Source organism: Pseudochaenichthys georgianus, chromosome 8, assembly GCF_902827115.2.
Source record: "Pseudochaenichthys georgianus chromosome 8, fPseGeo1.2, whole genome shotgun sequence".
NCBI lineage: Eukaryota > Metazoa > Chordata > Actinopteri > Perciformes > Channichthyidae > Pseudochaenichthys > Pseudochaenichthys georgianus.
Window position 1 is genome coordinate 32,478,087 of NC_047510.2, and position 24,082 is coordinate 32,502,168.

Genomic DNA, 24,082 nt, shown 5'->3' on the forward strand with positions numbered 1-24,082 from the left:
AGCTGTGTCCATGTGTAATATGGGTTTAATAGTTCTGTTACATGGGTGCAGTATGGGTCTAGTAACAATGTAATCACGGTGTAGTATGGCTCGAGTAACATGGGTATAACATTTTAATGAGGGTGCAGTATGGGTTTAATAACTGTAATAAATGTGTAACACGGGTGTAACAGTAATCATGGTGTAAAATGGCTCGAATAATAATAATAATAATTCCTTATATTTATTATAGCGCTTTTCCAGATGCTCAAAGCGCTTTACATACACACATTACACATATTTTGTATACATGCAATGGTCACTGTGGACAATACCCACAGGAGCAAGTTCAGGTGAAGTGTCTTGCCCAAGGACACACCGGCTTTACAGACGCAGCAGCGGCGGGTTTCACCCCTTGATCTGATGATCATTGCACAGCGCACTGCGCCACACCGTCCATCTTCACGCCTCGAGGTCATCGAGGCGCTTTTACAAGTACACATTGGTATTATACATGTACTGTGGACAATACCCACAGGAGCAAATCCGGGTGAAGTGTCTTGCCCAAGGACACAACGGCCTGACGCAGTGGCGGCAGGAGCGGGTTTGGAACTGGAGTTCCCCAGCACTCACCCTTGATCTGATGATCGGATGCACAGACCACTGCGCCACCCGTCCCAGTAAAGTTCAGGGAGATTCAGATGTTGAGCTCTCAGATGATGAGAGAGATGAGCCTTTCACACCTGGGATAGAAGAGGGTCAAGAAGAAGGGGGGGAAAGATGCAGGATGCTCCATGAGCCCACAGATAGATACATAGAGACAGATAGGAATAACATTTCAACATGGGTGTAACGAGGGTAAAAGTTATCACAATATGAAATCGTAAGATAGTATATTCTTGCTTTTCACCTCCCTTTCTTTCTAATGTAACTTGTCCTTTAGTTATTTAAAGTGTTTCATGCTAAACGAACCCCCTTTGGGAAATTCTAATCTGACCCCATGGTACCTTTTAGTTTTCACCGAAACTATTACTCTTTTTTAAATGCACATATGATTGCTGTGTCACATATATTAGTTTCCTGTGATGCACAGCGGACACCTCAGTGTAAATGAAACACTAGCAATAATTCACAGAGAGGTGTCAGGCCTGAGGGAATAATGAGTCCCTGCCTCGTGGAGGGAGTGGAAAACAAAAGTTGTCAGAGGAGTCGGGACGGTACAAGTACCAAATTAAGAAATATCAAATACATGGGGGAAGGGGTGAAGGCTGCAAGCATAATTATATCATGATAAAAAAGGACTAACGATGTGACCCCATTTGTGTTGGTATCACATTCATTTTCATTTTGGCTATAACTTAAAAATATAGGGGTGACCTGATCTAAAATAGCAATAACAATAGCCACTCTTTAAACAAGGAATGATATAAAAAAGAGAGATATGTCTACACTTATTATAGTCCTATATCCTCCTGGGACCCAGCACATTGAAAATGTCCACTGGACATTTTGTTAACATGCATCTCCTTTTACTCTTTTGAGCTACTCTATCAATCCCTGATGTGCTGTACAGAGGACATCCTGGTCTTTCCAGTGATATGTCATTGGTTAAAATTGCATGCTGGGAAGTTCCTCTTTCTTTTCATCCAGAATGGCTGGCATACGAAAAACTAAATTGTATAGAAGCAGGAGGAGAAGTCAAATATTGTTGAATAATTGTCATTTTTACCATGAAAATCATATTCTTGTTTATTAACATGTGAGGAACGATATAATTAGTTCTGAAAGCAATTAATAAGGGGTACTAACGGAACTAAAGGGGAAAAGTACTCCGGTGTGAACGCGCCTTTTGAGTTCTTTTTAACCAAATGTCTCTCAGAGGGGCGTGGGGCGGGGCTCCTTATTTTCATCTAAAGTAACAGACAGAGACTCAGCACTTTTGAAACAGGGCTGAAACAGAGGGGATTATGGGTAATGCTGCAATGATCTGTTTGGTGTTTGGAGCCAAGCACTTCAGAGACATGCTCTGTATATATCTGAGACCTATAATATATTGATGAAAAACAGAATAATATGGACCTTTAAGACGAGAAGTTCAACTTAACTCCCGGCTCAGAATCAGTTCCCCTGTGGGTGTTGCTAATCATAAAGAAATACTTCAGATATTTGAAGTAAGGTTTTATGAGGGACTTTCAATAGTCACTGTATTACTTACAAAAAAAGGCAGTGATTGGACGCTGAGTTTGGAGAAACAGACAGGAGTTATGGCACTGAAGCAATGTACTTCTATGTACAACAGGATTTTTCAAAGATGTTTTGCCTTGCATGGCCTCAGATCTACTTGATATAGTAAACAAATCTCTTCACTCAGGTATTTTTCCACAGGCCCTGAAAACTGCAGTCATTAAACCGCTCTTAAAAAAGAATAATCTAGATGCTTCAGTAATGAACAATTACAGGCCCATATCAAACCTGCCATTTCTAGGTAAGATCATTGAAAAAGTTGTTTTTCAACAGTGAGTAATTTCTTTCATTTAAATAACTGTTTCGATGTGTTCCAGTCAGGCTTTCGTCCAAACCACAGCACTGAGACTGCTCTTGTAAAGGTCTTCAATGACATCAACTTAAACACAGACAGTGGCAGACCTTCAGTGTTAGTATTATTAGATCTCAGTGCTGCGTTTGACACTGTTGACCACAGCATATTACTAGACCGACTGGAACACTGGGTGGGACTTTCGGAAACAGTTCTAAATTGGTTTGAATCCTACTTAAAGGACAGAAACAACTTTGTTTCTATAGGTAAATATACATCTGAGTTGACAATATGACATGTGGGGTTCCTCAAGGCTCCATCTTGGGGCCTCTTCTCTTTAACGTCTACATGCTACCACTGGCTCAGATAATGAAGAACAACAAAATAAGTTACCATAGCTATGCAGATGACACACAAATTTACGTAACAATTTCACCAGGAGACTATGCTCCAATTCAAACACTGAGTAAGTGCATTGAACAAATCAATGACTGGATGTGTCAGAACTTTCTCCAATTAAACAAAGATAAAACTGAGGTAATGGTTTTTGGAGCCAAGGCAGAACGTTTAAAAGTTAGCGCTGAGCTTCAGTCTGCAATGTTCAAACCAACAGATAAAGCCAGAAATCTAGTTTTAGTCATGGACTCTGACCTGAGTTTCAACAGTCACATTAAAACAGTTACTAAATCAGCCTACTATCACCTAAAGAACATATCTAGGATTAAAAGACTAATGTCACAGCAGGATTTGGAAAAACTTGTCCATGCTTTTATCTTCAGTAGACTCGACTACTGTAATGGTGTCTTCACAGGTCTCACTAAAAAATCTATTGGAAAGCTGCAGCTGATTCAGAACGCTGCTGCTCGAGTCCTCACTAACACTAAGAAAGTGGATCACATCACTCCTGTTCTGAAGTCTTTACACTGGCTTCCTGTGTGTCGAAGAATAGATTTCAAAATACTGCTGCTGGTTTATAAAGCACTGAATGGTTTAGGCCCAAAATACATTTCTGACTACTGCTAAATGATGAACCATCCAGATCTCTCAGGTCTTCAGGGACTGGTCAGCTTTCTGTCCCCAGAGTCAGAACTAAACATGGAGAAGCAGCGTTCAGTTATTATGCTCCAAACATCTGGAACAACTCCCAGAAACCTGCAGGTCCGCTGCAACTCTGACTACTTTTAAATCCAGGCTGAAGACTTTTCTTTTTATCGCTGCTTTTAATTGAACTATTCCTATCTTAAACTGCACTGTAACTTTTATCCATGTATTTTTTCTTTTAATGTTTATTTTATTAGCTTTTCTTTTTAATGACTAATTTTAAATGCCATTTTCTTAATGTCTTTCATTTTTTGTAAAGCACTTTGAATTGCCTTGTGTTGAAAGGTGCTATATAAATAAACTTGCCTTAGCTTGCCTTACACCATTTTTATATTTAAAAATAAAAAGCATACTCTAAACTGTTTTTTTTTTTTACTGGCAAAAACCACCATCTACCTTAACGTAACACATCGTGTCTTAAAGTATCTTAACATATATTAAATCTTCACGTATATTGAATCTTAACATATCATATCGTATAGTTTCTTGAAGTATCTTATCATATATTAAATCTTCACGTATATTGAATCTTAACGTATCATATCGTATAGTTTCTTAAAGTATCTTAACATATATTACATCTTAACGTATAGTGAATCACAAGTCACTCACAGCCGGTGAGGAGACTCTAACTCATTTTGATTACACATATTATCGTCATTGTCACAACATTTGTATCCACACACACAAAACGTGTTAATCTTAAAGACATAGTTCAGATATTTGAAGTAAGGTTTTATGAGGGACTTATCCATAGTCACCTTATAACGATAAAAGGTGGTGATTGCACTCTCATTTTGGAGGAACAGACACGAGTTACTGAAGCAAAGCAATATTCTGCTGTGGATAAGGGTAGAAAGAACACCTAATAAAAAGACCTACCTAAAATGATCAGTATCAGTTTAAATGTATGCATCATTTAAGAATATGTTTCCGACAGGTGTTTGAATCTGTTATCTATGTTCTCACCAAAGCCAAATAATACAAACGCACCTAACATGTTAGGCAGGGACAGAGCAGCAACTTCCATATCCGTATCATAATCATTCTTAACGTATCGCATCGTACCTTAATACAACTTAACAATATCTTAACGCATGTCGTATTCACTTAAATGTAAACACACACTAGAAGTAAACAGTCTCTAACCTGTACTCTTCTTCCCCTCCTCCCCCCTCAGAGGGAGTCCTGGGAGAGAGAGAGAGGGCTCACGCCATCCTGCTGGCCTGCCGCCACCTCCCCATGCCGCTGCTGACTCCACCCGGGCACCGCGCCCGCCTGCTGGCCGAGGCCAAGCGCACCCTGGAGCGGGTGGGAGACCGGCGCACCCTGCAGGACTGCCAGCAGATCCTGCTGCGCCTCAGCGGGGGCACCACCATCGCTGCCTCCTGAACACACACACACTCACACACACACACACTCACACACACACACACACACACACACACACACACACACACTGCAAGAACACACACACACTCATTAGGCTTTCCATAACAAACATGCAATTTGGTAACAGTTACTCATTCACTAATCAATGACTATTCACTCACACACACACACACACACACACACACACACACACACACTGCAAGAACACACACATACATTAGGGCTACTTAAAATACAATTATGTAATTTGCGTTCATGCATACAATGTTAAAACCAGGCTACTCTTCCAGAACCACATGTCATTCTATAACTATCAGTCATTTCTATAATTAAAGACTTTTTTTATATATACACACAACACACACACACACACACACACACACACCACACACACATTAGAGTGGTTCACAATACAATAAACTCTGTCATTAGCGTTCATGCGTACAAAGATGAAACCAGGCTACTCTTCCATAAACATGTTATTCTACTTAGGATATTTCTCTCACACTTTTACTGTCACTGCATCCACATCCCAGCTTCAACCCTTATGCTCCACACGGTCTCATTTTGATGCTTCGTTTTACAGTAACGCTGCCACCTTCAGGACATTAACGGCACCACGCTGGCTCATTTCTAATGAGGCTGAGGGGAAATCAGGTTAAACTGCCCCGAGGTAAAAAAGGGACCATTATTTAATCGCTGTTTTTATTTTTTTTAATGAATGCAATGTAGCGGTGGTGCATTGATTAGCTGTAGGATCCCACGCCGTACAATCATTATTGGCACCATGTGAGTGCTACAGTAATGTTTCGTTCAACTTGCAAGCTTCATTTAACAGCGGAGGATGAGTGAAGGTGTGTAGATCGCTTGCTTTCAAACAATACAGTGCTGAGTAGTGTCTCTTCCTATCTACCTCATACAATGCCAGCACTGTAAAGTGGAGTAGGATTCCAGGTATGAACTAAGTTACTATTTGATGCTTCAATGCAATGCAGCTGCATTATTTGAAACCCTTGCAAAGCTGCTTTATTTTAGAGTGCAGCACCTTAGGAATGTGACTTGCCGTGGCAGAAACTGCAACACACTGTAACACATGAAAAGAAATAGGAAGAATAATTGGATTTGCACACATGGAAATTGAAATTCCTACACACACACACACATTTCAGAAGTTGCATATATGTTAAATTAATTGCATACACAATGTGATTGTATATAGGTTGTACATAAGCAGATAAGGAAGAAGAAGTAGATTAAACAGGAAGTTGTTACTTCTGCTTGAGAGGAGACGCACATCGGAGAAAGCGCAGAGAAATGTCGAATTTGGCTCAGAATTTATTTCCTGTCAGTCTGACAGTAGAGCAAGGTCATCTGCCGCCGCCTTAAAGTGATACTCCAACCAAGACGTCTTTTCATTATCAAACACTCGCCTGCTGCGGCCTTCAAGTGTATTGAGCTAAATCTGGGCCATAAGTTTTGATCATTCGGAGGAAAAAAAGATGTCAAATACTTATTTCTATTATGAAAACATCATTGTGTTCAAAAATGGTTTTAGCTGCAAAAGAAATATATAAAAGCGTCGATATTGTCATTTCTTCAAAGCCCCGTTGAGCCGACAGGCAGAGAGTGTCTGATTCTCAAAAGACGTCGTATCACTTTCAGAAAAGTCCGAGCTAGAATGAACTGAACACAGTGATAAAGTGAGGAAGGGTGTTTCTTTGAAGTGATGTGACGCTCTCAAGCGCAATGGCCTTGATGTAAAGAATTATTTTAATATGTTTCATCATGTCCCGATGATGGAGGAAATCTTTGTCCAATATGCTTTTTTTTTTATTTGTAATTGATGACTTACATGAGACATTACTGTTTCGGTGTTCTGTTGTTTTTTTTCTTATTTAATGGTTATGTAAAGTTATTATTAATGCTTTTTTCCGGCGCAAGGGAAAGGGAGCAGTCTTTTATTGTTGTTTTTTCCCCCATAAAAGTAGTAAAACACTCGTTATTTTTGTTTAAATGCAGGCATGTATGCTATTAGCCCAGGACTCTGTCTTCCAGAGGCCTGTACTACGAAGCCGGATTTTCGCTTAGCCGGCTAACTTCAGGGAAAACTCGGGCTTTCCGGTCCTACGACGCTGGTTCTCTTTTTAGCAGGCTAGATCTCCATGGTAACTTATGCTGAGCGGCTAACCTCCACGGGAGGAGGTGAGGTTGCAGGCTAAGAGCTCAACTCAGTGAAAGCACTGCCTGCTGGCCAATCAGAGCTCAGTATGCGGAGTTTAAAGCGATCAAGTCATATTACAGGATAGACTCAGAGGAAATACAGAAAAGCTGCCGTTGCAGGAAAGACGGCCGGCAAAAATCAACTGACTGTGTGAATGTGAAAATTAATAGAATATCCCCTCCCATCTTCAGAGCAATCTGACTATTATAATATTAGCGTTAAGAAAGCTTACTTAAATATCTGCCACAACATATAGTAACCGGATCAGAGTAACATTAAGTACAGTCCGCGGCATATCACATCATAATGTATCATATATTTCCTTATCTGAGTCAGCTGAGCCGTATCTGGCCGTGCAACACTCACAGTGTCACCTACTGTATGCAGAGGTATTATTTTAAGCAACACATTAAGTTGACGAAACACTAGAGTCAAATGTAATGAAAGTCAGATTGGCAGTGATATCATAAACCTGTTAATTCAAACGCTTGTTCTGTTGCCAGCTGTATTCACCTTGCAGGTGCAGCTCTGTGGCTTTGATCCTGGATAAAGTGTTTAAGTCATGGATGTTTAAAGTTTAACTTCTTCATATGTCTAATATTAAAGTTGACTTTTCATTCAGGAAGTATGACGCTGCTCTGTCGGTATGCTTCTCCATGTTTGTGATTGGTCGAATGCTCCAGATACCCCCCCTTTCATGTGAACGCGCACCTAACTAGATAGGACACGGCTGGCTTGAGCGATCCACTTGATAACCAGCGTCGTAGTACAGTTTAGCGAGAGCGCGTATGTTTTGGATTAGGCCAACCGGCTAACTCAAACATATCCAGGTTAGGTTGAACCAGCTTCGTAGGACAGGCCTCTGGTAAACCCAACATATAAAATAGCAGCCTAAGGAGTCCCTACAAAATACTGTTTAGGAGTTTAGATTATGTATTTTGGCAGATAAAAGTATGCAAAGAAGAACGCAATGCTCAGCTATTATTATAATCATGTTACAATTGTTTTGTCTTTCCCCTTTTATATGTTTTACCATCTTAATTTTTGTGTTCATTTTGATGTTTGTTTTGTAATAAAACAACACAGGACAGTGGCTGGTGTGTGTTATCTTCGTGTGGTTTCAACCTAGTTTCAGTATCCTGGGGATAAAGTCATTTGACAAGCTGTGTCCATGTGTAATATGGGTTTAATAGTTCTGTTACATGGGTGCAGTATGGGTCTAGTAACAATGTAATCACGGTGTAGTATGGCTCGAGTAACATGGGTATAACATTTTAATGAGGGTGCAGTATGGGTTTAATAACTGTAATAAATGTGTAACACGGGTGTAACAGTAATCATGGTGTAAAATGGCTCGAATAATAATAATAATAATTCCTTATATTTATTATAGCGCTTTTCCAGATGCTCAAAGCGCTTTACATATACACATTACACATATTTTGTATACATGCAATGGTCACTGTGGACAATACCCACAGGAGCAAGTTCAGGTGAAGTGTCTTGCCCAAGGACACACCGGCTTTACAGACGCAGCAGCGGCGGGTTTCACCCCTTGATCTGATGATCATTGCACAGCGCACTGCGCCACACCGTCCATCTTCACGCCTCGAGGTCATCGAGGCGCTTTTACAAGTACACATTGGTATTATACATGTACTGTGGACAATACCCACAGGAGCAAATCCGGGTGAAGTGTCTTGCCCAAGGACACAACGGCCTGACGCAGTGGCGGCAGGAGCGGGTTTGGAACTGGAGTTCCCCAGCACTCACCCTTGATCTGATGATCGGATGCACAGACCACTGCGCCACCCGTCCCAGTTAAGTTCAGGGAGATTCAGATGTTGAGCTCTCAGATGATGAGAGAGATGAGCCTTTCACACCTGGGATAGAAGAGGGTCAAGAAGAAGGGGGGGAAAGATGCAGGATGCTCCATGAGCCCACAGATAGATACATAGAGACAGATAGGAATAACATTTCAACATGGGTGTAACGAGGGTAAAAGTTATCACAATATGAAATCGTAAGATAGTATATTCTTGCTTTTCACCTCCCTTTCTTTCTAATGTAACTTGTCCTTTAGTTATTTAAAGTGTTTCATGCTAAACGAACCCCCTTTGGGAAATTCTAATCTGACCCCATGGTACCTTTTAGTTTTCACCGAAACTATTACTCTTTTTTAAATGCACATATGATTGCTGTGTCACATATATTAGTTTCCTGTGATGCACAGCGGACACCTCAGTGTAAATGAAACACTAGCAATAATTCACAGAGAGGTGTCAGGCCTGAGGGAATAATGAGTCCCTGCCTCGTGGAGGGAGTGGAAAACAAAAGTTGTCAGAGGAGTCGGGACGGTACAAGTACCAAATTAAGAAATATCAAATACATGGGGGAAGGGGTGAAGGCTGCAAGCATAATTATATCATGATAAAAAAGGACTAACGATGTGACCCCATTTGTGTTGGTATCACATTCATTTTCATTTTGGCTATAACTTAAAAATATAGGGGTGACCTGATCTAAAATAGCAATAACAATAGCCACTCTTTAAACAAGGAATGATATAAAAAAGAGAGATATGTCTACACTTATTATAGTCCTATATCCTCCTGGGACCCAGCACATTGAAAATGTCCACTGGACATTTTGTTAACATGCATCTCCTTTTACTCTTTTGAGCTACTCTATCAATCCCTGATGTGCTGTACAGAGGACATCCTGGTCTTTCCAGTGATATGTCATTGGTTAAAATTGCATGCTGGGAAGTTCCTCTTTCTTTTCATCCAACATGGCTGGCATACGAAAAACTAAATTGTATAGAAGCAGGAGGAGAAGTCAAATATTGTTGAATAATTGTCATTTTTACCATGAAAATCATATTCTTGTTTATTAACATGTGAGGAACGATATAATTAGTTCTGAAAGCAATTAAATAATTCAAGTTTTCAAATAACAGCTCTTTCATAAATGTCCATTCTAGTGGACGTCAGGACCGTCTTCACTTTATGACTCAATATTGTTGCAGGAGACGGAACTGAAGCAGAAATGTTCTGTACCAGATAGTTCAGGGAGATTCAGCTGTTGAGCTCTCAGATGATGAGAGAGATGAGGCTTTCACACCTGGGATAGAAGAGGGTCAAGAGGTGGGGGGGGGAGATGCAGGAGGCTCCATGAGCGCACAGATAGATACAGACAGATAGGGACGAGCTGGAAAGACATGGCCCCCTGTGGGCCAAGAGTAGCACGTATGTCTTATTGTTGTTTTTATTTTAAGTGGAGCCATGAAACATGAGAATTGCCTCAGGAATGCAAGCTTTGTTTCTATGAGCAGGTCAAATGGAGACCACATCCATGAAACTAGTCAAGATGACCCGACAGCCCGTGCTGACTGGAGTCAATGAGGTACTTTCCCACTACATCGACTACAAAGTCTTTGAAGATCTGGAAAGATTCACCAAAAATACCAGCATAAACAGCAATGTTCAGATCAATTACTTATTCATGTTCTAAATAAAGGTGAATGTATTATTGTATTAATGTCACTCTATAACCATAATACGTTACATAGTCCATCTGTTAATTTTGGCTGTCTTTTCAAACTAATGGTCCCTGACGTCCTCTACAGTGGACATACTGTAACATTTAAAATAAAATAAAATAAAAAAAGTCTAAATTGCAAGATATTTTTTTTAACCTAAATAGGTAGGAAATCACAAAAAAAAAAGGAAATTGGAAGACACATTTTTTCCTTGGGTCCCAGGAGGATATTACTTAATTGCAAGTAAGCTTTGAATTAAAAAAGTTAGTAAAGTAGAGGTACAGAAGTCTTATGTCTTATTTTTCAGAGTTTTAGATTATTATAGAATATTATATTATCCTGTTTGTATCACCAACAAATACATAAAGCATGTTAATGTTCTGTTTTGTGTAAGTAAGTATAAAGTAATATAAAATAAAAGATCGTAAATGTTCATTGCTTGCGGAACGTTGAGCTTCGAACTACATGTTTCTAGTCGGACAATTCCAATAGACCTTCCAGAACTAGAAGCCGGAAGTAGTGCAGTTTAAACTCACGTGTGCAGCATGAAAAATCTTAAAAAACACAACAATAATGCCAAAACTGGTAAATTTAAGCCCGGATCCAAGAAAAGAGAGAACAAATGCATCGTGTCGTTTGACGCCAACGACAGGCAGTAAGTGAATTAGCAGCATTAGAGAGGTTAGCTAGCATATTAGCATTAGTCTTCATGTACCGAACGTAATAACAAGTAGCTTTCTAACTACTTTATTTGTGGTAGTATGTAACACATTGCAATGGTAACTACAATATGTCACATGCTAGAATAGAAGCAAACAAGTGCAAATATATAAAAAATATCTATGCAAAATATAGCTTTTTCCCAAAACAACGATTACTTCTAACCAAAGAAAGTTCACTATGAAAAGTTATTTTAAGACTATTCAGTATACAGTGAAATATCAACAATTTGATCATCGTATTGTTGTTCCAAGCTGTTGTCTTATTTTCGTAGTAATGATGTGTGATCAGTAATTTAATCGATTAGTTGTTTAATCAGCAGAAAAAGCATTGGCAACTGTTTTGACAATTGATGAATTAGTATATGTTTTTAATTCAATTATGTTCAAGCAGAAATTGTGAGAAAAGTCCAATATGTTCTGAATCCAGACTCTCAAATTATTTGTCATGTATCGTTGTAAACATTATGTTTGAGTAACTAGAGTGTTGGCTCTATTGTAATGGCCATTTCTTTTATGTTTCATGGAATAAAAATGAGTCAATATAATGAAAGAATACAGTTGTGGCAGCCCTAGAATAAAGTGTATATTATACTGTTTGAATTTGAGGTTTCATTATTTAAAAAAAAACAAAAAACAGTCCAACTTAGATTTTGTTATAATGACTGTCATGTGTATTTTATGCTACACACACAGGCAGAGACTTTAAAAGGTGACATGTTTCTTTAAGTTTGTCTTCCTCTGCTTCTGCCAGGGACTATCTAACGGGTTTCCATAAACGTAAAGTGGAAAGGAGAAAGGTAGCAGTGGCAGAAATCAAAAAGAAAATCAAGGAGGAGCAGATCAGAGTCCGGGAAGAAGTAAGCGTGACATAAAAGAGCACACGCTTCAAATCTGTTTGTGAATGAAGTCTTTACTGATGACATGTTTGACGATCTGCTTTCAGAGGCATAAGGAATACCTCAGCTTGCTGAAGGAGAGGACAGATGCTCTCGGTGAGTTAAGGTCACCTATTAAGCAAAATCCACTTCTTCATGTCTCTTCTACATCAACATGTGTCCCCTCTTCCTCATGTCTCTTCTACATCAACATGTGTCCCCTCTTCCTCATGTCTCTTCTACATCAACATGTGTCCCCTCTTCTCCATGTCTCTTCTACATCAACATGTGTCCCCTCTTCTCCATGTCTCTTCTACATCAACATGTGTCCCCTCTTCTTCATGTCTCTTCTACATCAGCATGTGTCCCCTCTTCTTCATGTCTCTTCCACATCAACATGTGTCCCCTCTTCTCCATGTCTCTTCTACATCAGCATGTGTCCCCTCTTCTTCATGTCTCTTCTACATCAACATGTGTCCCCTCTTCTCCATGTCTCTTCTTCATCAACATGTGTCCCCTCTTCTTCATGTCTCTTCTACATCACCATGTGTCTCCTCTTCTTCATGTCTCTTCTACATCAACATGTGTCCCCTCTTGGGCGTGGGGAGGGGCTCCTTATTTTCATCTGAAGCAGGGATGGGCAACTGTGATGGTGGTGGGGGCCACATCACTGATGGCCACCAGGGGGCCACAGATTCACTTGGAACACACACACAAAGTCCATGTGTTGCATGCAATTATTAACAAATATACTAAGTCTGACATCTTCATTGACATTTTACAATCAAAGGGAACATCCTCTAATAAGCTCACTGAACAAATATCAGTTCAGACATTTTATTTCATTTGTACAAGTGGCATGTTTGTATTGAACAGGTTATTAAACAGTGGAATAAAACTATTTTTAAACTATTGGAAAGCACGGAAAATGTGTGTGCATTGAGATGAACCTTTAGATGACATACTAGTGTTCATAGAAGTCATGAACACTAACCCAGACACAGAGTTGAGTTGAGTTGAGTAATAATATTACTTTGTCGGTAACGGAGTAGTGTAACGCGCTACTTTTATAATCCAGTAATCACACTACAGTTACTAACATCGCCCCGACACGCGTTACTTCGTTACTTTCTAAAATCAGTCATAATCAAACCTCAACAAACACCTGCAAAGAACACATGCTAAGGTGAAGCTAACGCACATAGCTGTTGTTTATTTATATCATACACACACACACACACACACACACACACACACACACGTAGTTCTTCTTCTCTGTTTTCCGGTTGTTTTCTGTTTTGAATGACGAATACACACTACCGCCGCCTGCTGGTAAGGAGAGTTATTGCCACTCACGCATGCGCAGTCCGTACGTGCTCGGCTGAAGTCTTTGCGGTGTCTGGTTCCAGTGCAACACATGGCCAACACGCAGGAGAACACGCCGACGCAACAGCGTGAGCAGAGATAGACTGCGCAAAATATACAGATAGCAGGAGACAGAGGACAGCCACGGTCAGATAGCAGGAGACAGAGGACAGCCACGGTCAGATAGCAGGAGACAGAGGACAGCCACGGTCAGATAGCAGGAGACAGAGGACAGCCACGGTCAGATAGCAGGAGACAGAGGACAGCCACGGTCAGATAGCAGGAGACAGAGGACAGCCATGGTCAGATAGCAGGAGACAGAGGACAGCCACGGTCAGATAGGAAAACATTCAGGAGCTATCTGGATCAGTCTTATGCGACAATGGAAACTGAACTAAAGAGAACATTTGAAACTTTAGCAGTCTGCGTGATCTGCCCGTAGGGAGGGGCGGGCCGGCCCTGCGAGTAAGGAAACGGGTAAAGTAACGAATTACTTTATGTAGATAGTAACGAAGTAGTGTAATATATTACTTTTTGTTAAAGTAATATGTAATATGTAATATATTACTTTTTTTTAGTAACAACCCCATCTCTGCCCAGACATTAGTTGTCTAACCTGAACCTAAACCACTCGTAGCCAGTCTCTGCATTCCCCTTGTTCCACAATAAGGGGAATGTCCACACGCCCGCACTCTGCTGTTCCTCAGCGCAGCCCCCCCTCCCTCCCGCTGAAATTATGAATGAAAAGCGTAGTAATCATAGATAACACGGCAGGGTCCGTGACAGTTTGTTTTCATCTGATTTCAAATAAACAAAGTCTTGGTTTTAAGAATATTAAACTTGTTTCGCCAAATTCAGATGATAAAAACAGCTTGTAAAGGCATAATTACAAGAGGCAACTTAACGTCACAGCAGGCATAACAACAGCCGCTGTTTCCTGTGAGGGTTGCCCCGGGAAACAAACACAATACACACAAATGCGTCACAGATTATTTTTGCAGTATTTTAAATCATCTACGCAGCCCGCGACGTATCTAGGAGTCTAGTGGACGGTATCAGTACTACAAGTAAAACAAAATATATATTTTTTAATTACGTTGTTTATAAATTAATCTGAGAGCTGCAAAAAGAGGAGGTGGGGGTTGCATGCTGTTTCAAAAGTGAATCAGCACTTTTGAAACAGGGCTGAAACAGAGGGGGTTATGGGTAATGCTGCAGTGTTTCAGCCAATCAGAGACGGGCTCTGTATATATCTGAGACCTGTGATTTATTGATGAATAACAGTACAATAAGAGACATTTAACACCTAAAGTCTGTTGCTGGTCTTTTTACTGATTCATAACATTTGATAATCTGGATTTACTGAATATTTTCCTCCTCATTTCATTGAATCTCTCAGAGGAGTGCGAGGAGTGCGAGGAGGATGATCTCGAAGATGTGATTACCGCGACAACCGAGTCTGTGCAGTACGATCACCCCAACCACACCGTCACCGTGACAACCATCAGTGATCTTGACCTCTCAGGAGCTCACCTGCTCGGACCCGCAGAAACGGAGGTAAACTGTAAAGCCTCAATTCACCTGAACAGCTGTTCTTTATCAGGCCCAAGTATTTGATTTTGATTTGATTTGATATATTTATTAATCCCTGTGGGGAAGCTGTTTCTCTGCATTTGACCCATCCTAGTGTTAGGAGCAGTGGGCTGCCATTTTGAACAGCGCCCGGGTTTAACTGCGTATAGCTCCATAGAGGGAATGATACTGATGCCGATACAACTCCTCTAACACTGAGAATCTTTTCTTTCCCAAGGGCAACGAGGAGGGCAAGGAGGGGGGCAAGGAGGAGGGCAAGAAGGAGGGCAAGGAGGAAGACGAGGAATTGAGGGAGGAAAGAAGACCAATGCCAAGAAAATCTGGGAATCCAATCATGAACAAAAAGTAAGCTGTTCATCATCATGAGGTTTCTGTCTGTATATGTTTCCATTGTTTTATTTATATTCAGTTTTACAGATAAGGCCATGCAGAGAAAATGCTTGAGTTTTTCAAACAAAAAGTACAAAGGACAAGAAAGTACATACTACAAATTAATATAGTTACAAAAGGGGATCACAGTGATTAACACACACAACATGTTTAAAGGTTTTTAGAAAGAGCGAAGCTTTAAAAAGGGGAAAGTCCGTTTGGTTTAAAACTGAAAGATTCATTGGTGCGATTTGTCCAAAAATAATTACACAAACACAATGTCTAAGCATTTCATATGAGATTTAAAACTTAGTAAACAAAGCCACATATTCTCATATTTGTCAGCACTTCAACAAAGTATATATATATGTAGGGCTGATCAATTAATCGTATTTTAATCGCGATTACGATTATGTCTTGCAACGATTCCGAATTACGATAAAACGATTATTTATTTATTATTATTATTATATTAAAAAAAAAAAAGTTGGGGGGTTTTCAGTTGAATTCTACATAAAGTTCACGGTAATCAACTGTTAAAAACATACTGTTCACATTTTTTTCTCCAATAAATGGATGTTTTCAAAGTCAATGAATAATCGCATTTAATAATTACAATTACAATTATTGACCCAAATAATCGACATTATGATTTTTGCCATAATCGAGCAGCCCTATATATATGTATTACATCTCTTACCCATACTTTAATTATACAGTGTATTTCTTCAGTGGAACATCTGTACGTTTTGAAAATCGATTTATAGTGGTAGAATAATTGAGAACAGAGCAAGTGTTTGACCTTTTTACGGATTAAATTGTGTGCAACACATTTAGTCTGAGTCAGTGGCGACACGACCAGTGTTCATTTTGGCAGCTGTTTTTGATTTAGTCTTTAGACGAAAATGGTTATTAGTTTTAGTCACATTTTAGTCTGTTAGGCCCCGCCCCCCGCACACAGAGACACAGGGAGATCGCTCTTCTGGAGTGAAGAGAGCGGAAATAATGATATTGCAAGTTAGAAACGTAAGATGCATTTTGACAGACAAGACGAACACTTGGGGGAAAATATGCTGCATTTTGAATGTCCGATAGTCCACCATTAACACCTTAGTCCCGTCTCGTCAACGCAAACTAAATATACATTTTGTCATAGTTTTCTTTATCAATAATCTATTTTTAGCTCGTCATCGTCTCGTCTTAGTCGTGTAAAAAAGAACATTTTTCGTCATAGTTTTCGTTATCAAGAATCTATTTTTATCTCGTCATCGTCTTAGTCGTGTAAAAACGAAAAAATTTCGTCATAGTTATCGTTGATGATTTAACACTGGACACGACGTCCTTCTTCAGGTGTTTTTTCCATTTGTCTGTGTGTCTTCCTCCAGCTGCTCTCTCTCACTCCAGCTGCATTTCTTTTGTTCCTCCTCTCTCCCGCTGATACAGGATCCGCTCCCTGAATAAGTCGCTCACCAGGTTCACCGCCAAGAAGCAGAAGAGGAAAGGCCGAGCAATAGAGAAGAAGAGCGGCTCGTCGGAGGGTAAAAAGAAGGTTACAAAAGAGGCAAGTGGCAGAGACGGAGACTGACCGGGAAAAAGCTGCACCATCCAAACGAGTGAAAGGGTTGGAACTGGAGAGACTTCTTGTGTCAGGATCCCGTAGAGAAAGAAAATGGACTTTGAAGTATTCGAGCTCCTGTGTTCGAGCAGGATGTGTATATTCTGCAAAATGTGGAAACACAAGCTAACGTGGACGCCCACCGTGGGACAAGTCCCTTCTGAGCCCGCCTCTTGAAATCCTGTGCAGAAACTGTTTTTGTCGTGTCATTTCTTTAACGTTTACTGTATTTACCTGCATTTTCTCTAATAAAAGACCGCTACCAAGTGACCTTGTGATGCACAAACTGTCAGTGTGCTCCGTGTGGAATGTGTCTATTGTTTGATAGGAAACCTGACGCTGTAGTCAACATCCTCTGCAGAGCATCAGGAAACCCACCCTTAGCTGTGCGTTTCCTCACAGCTGTGTGTGTGTGTGTGTGTGTGTGTGTGTGTGTGTGTGTGTGTGTGTGTGTGTGTGTGTGTGTGTGTGTGTGTGTGTGTGTGTGTGTGTGTGTGTGTGTGTGTGTGTGTGTGTGTGCGCGCGAAAAAGTACACGTCCCACCGTCCGGGACGTGTTATTTACAATATCGGACAAGTAGATCTTTCAATTGACTTGTCCGGTGGACAAGTGACGTTTTTCGCCCCGATTTATTGACAAATTATTGATAAATAAAGGCAGAACTCATTCGCAAATTGTCTGTGTCCGCCATTGTTCGTTTAGAAATGTTAGTTTCGGTTCTGCAAGTCGATTCATAAGGAAATGCATCTCGCCACTTTCTGTACAGTTAGACGGGGGCGGGCGGAGCGGGGTGGGAAGTGTAGCACAGTGGCCGGGTTGGGAAGCAAAACTCTGTTCCGAGTAGGAACAAATAACAATTCTCCGGTCCCGGGATTAAGAGTTGTGAGGACAGGAGGCGAGGCCGAGCCCCGCGGACCGCAGCTCTCTCTCTCTATGCTCCGTATCAGCTGATCGCTGCTCGGTGCAGCTCAGCGTCTCTCTCTCTCTCTCTTTCTACACACAGCGGATCCGCTGCCCGTTTAACAGCCGCATCTTTGTCAAACTTTCTATCTTCTTTCTCTAACACGTAATGAAGGTTATTAAGAGTTTTAGCTCCTGTGTCGTTAATATTGACCACCATTTCCTTTATGAAGTAAAGCAGCCTCCCTGTCTGTGTCCTCGCGCTGTCCTCACATCCCCGGACCCCCAGACTCGGAGGAGCACAGGGATGTCATGTTAGTATTGTTTATGAAGCAGGGTATAGAAAGTACATTATTGAAATGAAAATACTATTTATTTACTTTTACAAACAGTGAGTAGCTGGGCAGCTGCAGCATGTGTATTGCAGGACATGTGTAAGCGTGCAAGCTCTTTGAGTTGTAGATAAGCGCTAGGCCTATAGGCTATAAATATAATAATAATAACTTTATTTGTATAGCACCTTTCATACAGGGGATTGCAGTTCAAAGTGCTTTACATCAGTAAAAAATAAGACATAAAATCAGTGTAAAACAAGCAGCAAGAGCAAAGCATAAAGTGGGATAAAATAATTAAAATAAAAACATGGGGAATCAAACATAGAGCAATAGTGCAATGTCAATCACAGAGAATAGTGCAGTATAATAGTGTAAACATGCTTTGGTAAAGAGATCAATTCTAAAAGTTACAGGAAGCCAGTGTAGAGTAGCGAAGACAGGACTAACGTGTTCCCTCCTTTTGGTATTCATCAGTAGTCTAGCTGCAGAGTTTTGAATGAGCTGGAGTCTAGCTTTCTTGGGGAGACCAGTGAATAGTGCATTGCAGTAGTCTAGTCGGCTAGATATAAAAGCATGAATTAGCTTCTCTGCATCATTTTGATTTATGAATGGTCTTAACTTCGCTATGTTTCTGAGATGAAAGAAAGCTATTTTGGTCACTTTGTTTAAATGGGCGTTGAAGTCCAGGATGACACTGAGACTTGTCAACTCCGGTTTAATCCAAGTGGTTAAACTTCCTAGATTATTTGTTAGCATCTTTCTTTTTGAGATAATAATAATGTATTATTATTATTATTATTATTATTATTATTATTAGGCCTATGTGTTGGACATGTGTGGTTGGACTCTGTCTCACAGGCAGGTTGCAGTGTAACATCAGAGGAGACTGGGCCAATTGTACATTCTCAAACTGCACCACTTAGAACTAACTAAACAATGCAGAGATTATTTTTATATAATTGTATTCAATAACCGTAAGAAATTCAACAGTATGAAGTGATTTGTAAATAGGAATACAGATTTGACTTAATGTTTTCATAAATATATTTTTCTCCCAGTTTGTCATGGGACTTATTTACCCTCTCAAAGAACCGGAATCGAGAACCGAAAATAACCGGAATCGAAAAGCAGAACCGGAATCGTTAAAATCCAAACGATACCCAACCCTATATGTGATGCAGTAACATCTTACCGCTCACTTACGTTAGCGGTGTTGTAAAAACCGTGGGAAAGTGTAAAATACGATGACGAAGAAGAAGATTCCAGTGGCCCCAATTTTTGTCCATTCTGGACAAGTGAAAAATGTATTCGGACAAGTAAATTGCCAAACTCACTTGTCCATGGACAAGTACTCTCTAAAAACTTTTTCTCACACTGAGATCTAAAGGAGAACCAACCAGCTTATTCTAGAACCTCTGAAGCTCAGAGCCAATGTGAACGTATGTTAACCCCCCTTCTCACCTGTGTTTATTTATTTACGTTAACCTGAGCCAGCGTGTGCCAGCTGTCACTAGCATGAGCGTTTCATTTCTCTTTCTAAAGCCCATGATATCTAATAACCGCTCAAAAGGAACCCGGCCGGCCACTGGCTCCATGTTGGCTCTTTTTCAGTGTCTGTGTCGGGGTCTCTGCTGTGTTAACCGAGAGCCACAATGGCCGCCACAGGTGCCTCAGTTTCACTCATTGTCAGATCAGCCAATCGGATTGATTTGAGGGTTTGGCAGCTCGAAGGATAGAGCATGGGGAAGAGGAGGCATGTGTCCGATGGGGGTCTGATGGGTAGTTTATCCTCACACTCATAATGACAAAGTGGAGCTGACAGCGGGAGCCTCTTGTCAGGTAAAGCTCATACATTCTTATCATTTCTATGCAAAAAAAATATCCGTCTTTTGGCTTTCTTGATAGGACTTTAATTTCTAGAGATTGTGCTACTTGTAAATGCTTGTAAGTGATGGTAAATTACAGTACATGTGCCAGTTAGTAGTAATACTATTCTGGGGGGAGCTTGAGACCGTGTTCTAGCTGGATTGTGTTTCACTGTCTTCCAGGGTGATTAGTTATCAGCTACCTGCACAGTTCTGCCTTAGATCTTCACTGAACCATGACCTAAAACATCCTCTTTAGTATTCATTCACAGCTGCTGCTCTATAGTTACACCTGTGTCCAGTGAGGCAGAAATAAACAGGGTCTCTTTTTATTCTCAACATAAATAATAGCCATGCTCTTTCTTGTGTTTTCTCACACTTTGCTGTGGAAGATGCTCTGGAAATGTGGCATCAGCACGGGCGTATAAAGTGATTCAAGTGAAGTCACATTTCTAACAGAAGTCTTTCATTTATACTCAGAAGTTTTATTTGTGCAACCCTGCTGCTGCATCCCAGTTTTTCTCTGGGTTGCGATGATTGGGCAGTTCACCCCTCCGGACTCACCATGCCCATCTCCAACGACGAGCCCATTTGCCCCAAGTTCCAGCCCAACATTTTCGACCCCTCCCGCTGCCACGAATGCCTGCGCCAGAAGCACCTGCACACCGGAGCAGGGGTTAGCGCCGCAGAGGAAGCACCACAGCCGAAACCCAACAAAGAGACTGGAATTGGGGCCAAAACTGGGGCTGTCACTGGGATTGGATCGGTGCTTTTAACACCGATCGCATCCCAGGCAGAGGAAAGAGACACCAGCAGCAAGGTAAGAGAGAAGAGAGGAAGGTGAACAGAGTAGGTAACGGGGTTGAAGTGAGTGCATTAGAAGTCACAGGTGAGGTCAGATACCAAGTCAAGGCGAAACAGAATAAGTTCTCCTGTAGTGTAGATCAGAGATAATGCACATGGTTTCAAACATTTGGAAAAGAGAATAATCAATTAAAACAAATAACTTCTTACTGAACCCAAAAGTCAGTGATTCCGTTAATTTGCAACGATATTAAGAACCTTTTAATTTAACACACATGTAAACACAGGTCATGTCTTGTATGAGTCTTTGTGGCTTGTGAGTAAATTAAAGAAAAGGTCAGAGACGTAGAATGAGAGCAGTGGCTCCTATTATGAATTAACGAAGCTGGATCGCTTACTGCCCTCTTGGGAATCACTTGTAATCTTAGACAGAGGAGGGGCACGAATCGAGTCAGAGCTCTACTTCTTTCTAGTTATCCTTCTTCTGCGATACAACCACCCTCGTCTGGTTGCAGTAATATGTTCTAGTACATTAGTTGTACCAAATAGCTCCACTATGATAGCCCACCTGTAGTTTCATCGAGGGTCAGATGCCAATTTCTGACATTTACAGACAGTGAAGTCACAGTTTGAGATCCCTTATAAGACTCCTTAAGGCTTTGAGAAGGCTTTATGTCAAGAAAAAAAGGGATGAAAAATTAATGAGGAAAGCCACGAGTCAGGTCGAGTTACAGAGGTGTAACCCTAATCGAACGGCAGGCTCAACATGTGAGTGTGTGTCAGAGAGTACAGAGGGGAAGGACACAGCTAACCCTGCACTCAAGAAGATGGAGCCAGACAGACGAGATTAGGGACTTTCAGTATTCGCATTCATCAGACAGTGTCATATTGACATTTGGTAAGCATTGCCTTTGTTAGGAGTTACAGCTCTTCATCTTGAGAGATTGAGCTTGCTGATTGGTCCCTGTCCAACCTTGTCATCCTATCAGGAGGATTCAGACTCTCTGTCGGTGGTGAGCAGCTACTGTGATGTCAACGGAGGCCGTGTCGGTTATGGAGAAAGCACTTTTTGCACCCTGAGCCCCGACTGTGAGCTTTATACCTGTGACGACGACAGCACTGACAGGTGGGCGTACTGGATGGTGACCTTTGATGTTTATTGTTTTAGTTTGTACTAAGTACTAGTTCTGTTTGACATTTTCTCTGACCTTAAACGTTCATGTTGCGGGTCTACCCTATGCAATACATACTATACTCATTCAAAGTTGTTGCCTTTTCCTTCTTTTGTCTTGTATTTTTTCCCCTCGATCAATCTCTACCTGTTGTCTTTCTTGTAGCTGTCGAGACTACCAAGACTCAGTAAGTGCAGAGGACAAATACTTGCCGATACGTCGCCGTTCGACCAAACTCGGGATGACCCGACTCGACCCTCCACCCCATCGGCCAAACCCTCGGGCATGGATGGAAGAAGCCCGAAGCAGGGACAATTTTGGCAGTCAATCAGGTACGCTTGCCCATTGTTTCAATACTTTCTTGGCACATGTATGAGTCCTGCGCACCAATAGACGCAGCTGTCAGGAAACCTATGACTTACAGCACTTGACCAATCCATATCAAGTTACAGTCGAAGGTGTTCTTTCCTTGGCAATACTATTTGATGTCACCAGCTGAGGTGTCGCAGAGCAATTACCAGTAATACAATATAGCTCAGTTAGTGTCAGTAGTTGATCTTTAATGTGTGCATCTCTTATTTCTGTTACCCTTACCCCTTGTTTCTATTTCTGTCACACTGTCTGACATCCATTTTCTTCCAGGGTTGAAAGAAGACGGAGGGAAGCGGGAAAGTGGGTACTTCTCCCTGGGAAAGGCAACGGGTGTCAGCTCAATCCGGGATCACAGCCCAACATCCCCATACCGACATTTTGAGAGAGGACATCCTCTCTTCAGCACCAGAAGCATCGAGCCAAAAGACACCATCCCATTCAGAAACCCTAATCTTGGTGTGGCCTCTGAAAGGCAGGCACCGGACACTTTCAATGACGACCTGGATGTGGAAATCCTGCCTCCTGACCCTTATGACATTTCCGTCGAGGTTGAGGCACAAGTCGGCCCCCGCTCTCCAAGTCCCACTCCTTTCAAGATAGCAGAGTCGCTGGCGTCCCCCGGGCGAAAAGGATTCAACGGATCGTATGGCCGGGGAAACCCTTCCTCTCAAGTCTGTTCCTATCAGCAGTCAGGACGTTTTGAGTCCTCAAGGCCTGGCTCAGCTCTCCAGTCCCGCTCTTCTTCTCCCTCACGTGGAAACCTACCATTCAGACGCAGTGAGTCGACTGCTTCCCTCAGCAGGCATAACTTTGATGGTGGAGGGCGTTCACAAGGGCCAGAGCCAGGGTACAGAAACACCTTGCAAGGAACAAATGGGCAACGTGTCGAGTCAGGAACGCTGCCGAGAAACTTTAAATCATTTGCTGGTCCAGTCAAATCCCAGTCCAGCACAGTTTCAGATTTTAGGAGTGCCTTGAGGAGAACTGAAGGAAATGGGTCTTTGAGCGGTCGAGGGCGTGACAGCTTAAGCTCTCCTCCCTCAAGAAGAGACTCTAAACTTTCAGGACAAATGTCTCTTCGAAAACCTGAAATGACCAGCAGTTCATCTCAAGGACGTGGGCGTGACAGTCATAACTCGTCTCCATCTAGGAGATCTTCTGATGCTGTGCGTGACAGTAACAAATACTCACCACCAAGAAAAAGTTACAGCTCGTCTAGCCAATCCCCTCCTCGCAAAACTGAATCAATTATGTCTCTAAGCGGACATCGTCACCACGGACGCTGTGGCTCCCCCATAAGAGAAGGATATGATATTGAAAGCCAG

The 24,082-nt window shown here is 41.4% G+C and overlaps 2 protein-coding genes across 2 annotated transcripts; both read left to right on the forward strand.

The window, feature by feature from the left end:
* Positions 1–99: 99 nt before the first annotated feature.
* LOC139434228 (sterol regulatory element-binding protein 2-like) lies at positions 100–5,351 on the forward strand. Its single transcript, XM_071203908.1, has 2 exons — positions 100–103; positions 4,758–5,351. Exons 1-2 carry the CDS (start codon positions 100–102, stop codon positions 5,006–5,008), a joined length of 255 nt encoding a protein of 84 aa, XP_071060009.1. The 3' UTR covers positions 5,009–5,351.
* A 5,894-nt stretch (positions 5,352–11,245) lies between these two features.
* Positions 11,246–17,601, forward strand: nol12 (nucleolar protein 12). Its single transcript, XM_034089439.2, has 6 exons — positions 11,246–11,425; positions 12,244–12,349; positions 12,436–12,484; positions 15,132–15,289; positions 15,543–15,670; positions 17,138–17,601. Exons 1-6 carry the CDS (start codon positions 11,316–11,318, stop codon positions 17,277–17,279), a joined length of 693 nt encoding a protein of 230 aa, XP_033945330.2. The 5' UTR covers positions 11,246–11,315; the 3' UTR covers positions 17,280–17,601.
* Positions 17,602–24,082: the final 6,481 nt, after the last annotated feature.

What these genes read in the sequence shown, in the direction of transcription:
- nol12 (XM_034089439.2), top strand. Translation starts at nt 11,316, where the DNA reads ATGAAAAATCTTAAAAAACACAACAATAATGCCAAAACTGGTAAATTT. An exon ending in AGATCAGAGTCCGGGAAGAA is followed by an intron (nt 12,350 to 12,435) that starts GTAAGCGTGACA and finishes ATCTGCTTTCAG; the next exon opens with AGGCATAAGGAATACCTCAG. An exon ending in TCGGACCCGCAGAAACGGAG is followed by an intron (nt 15,290 to 15,542) that starts GTAAACTGTAAA and finishes TTCTTTCCCAAG; the next exon opens with GGCAACGAGGAGGGCAAGGA.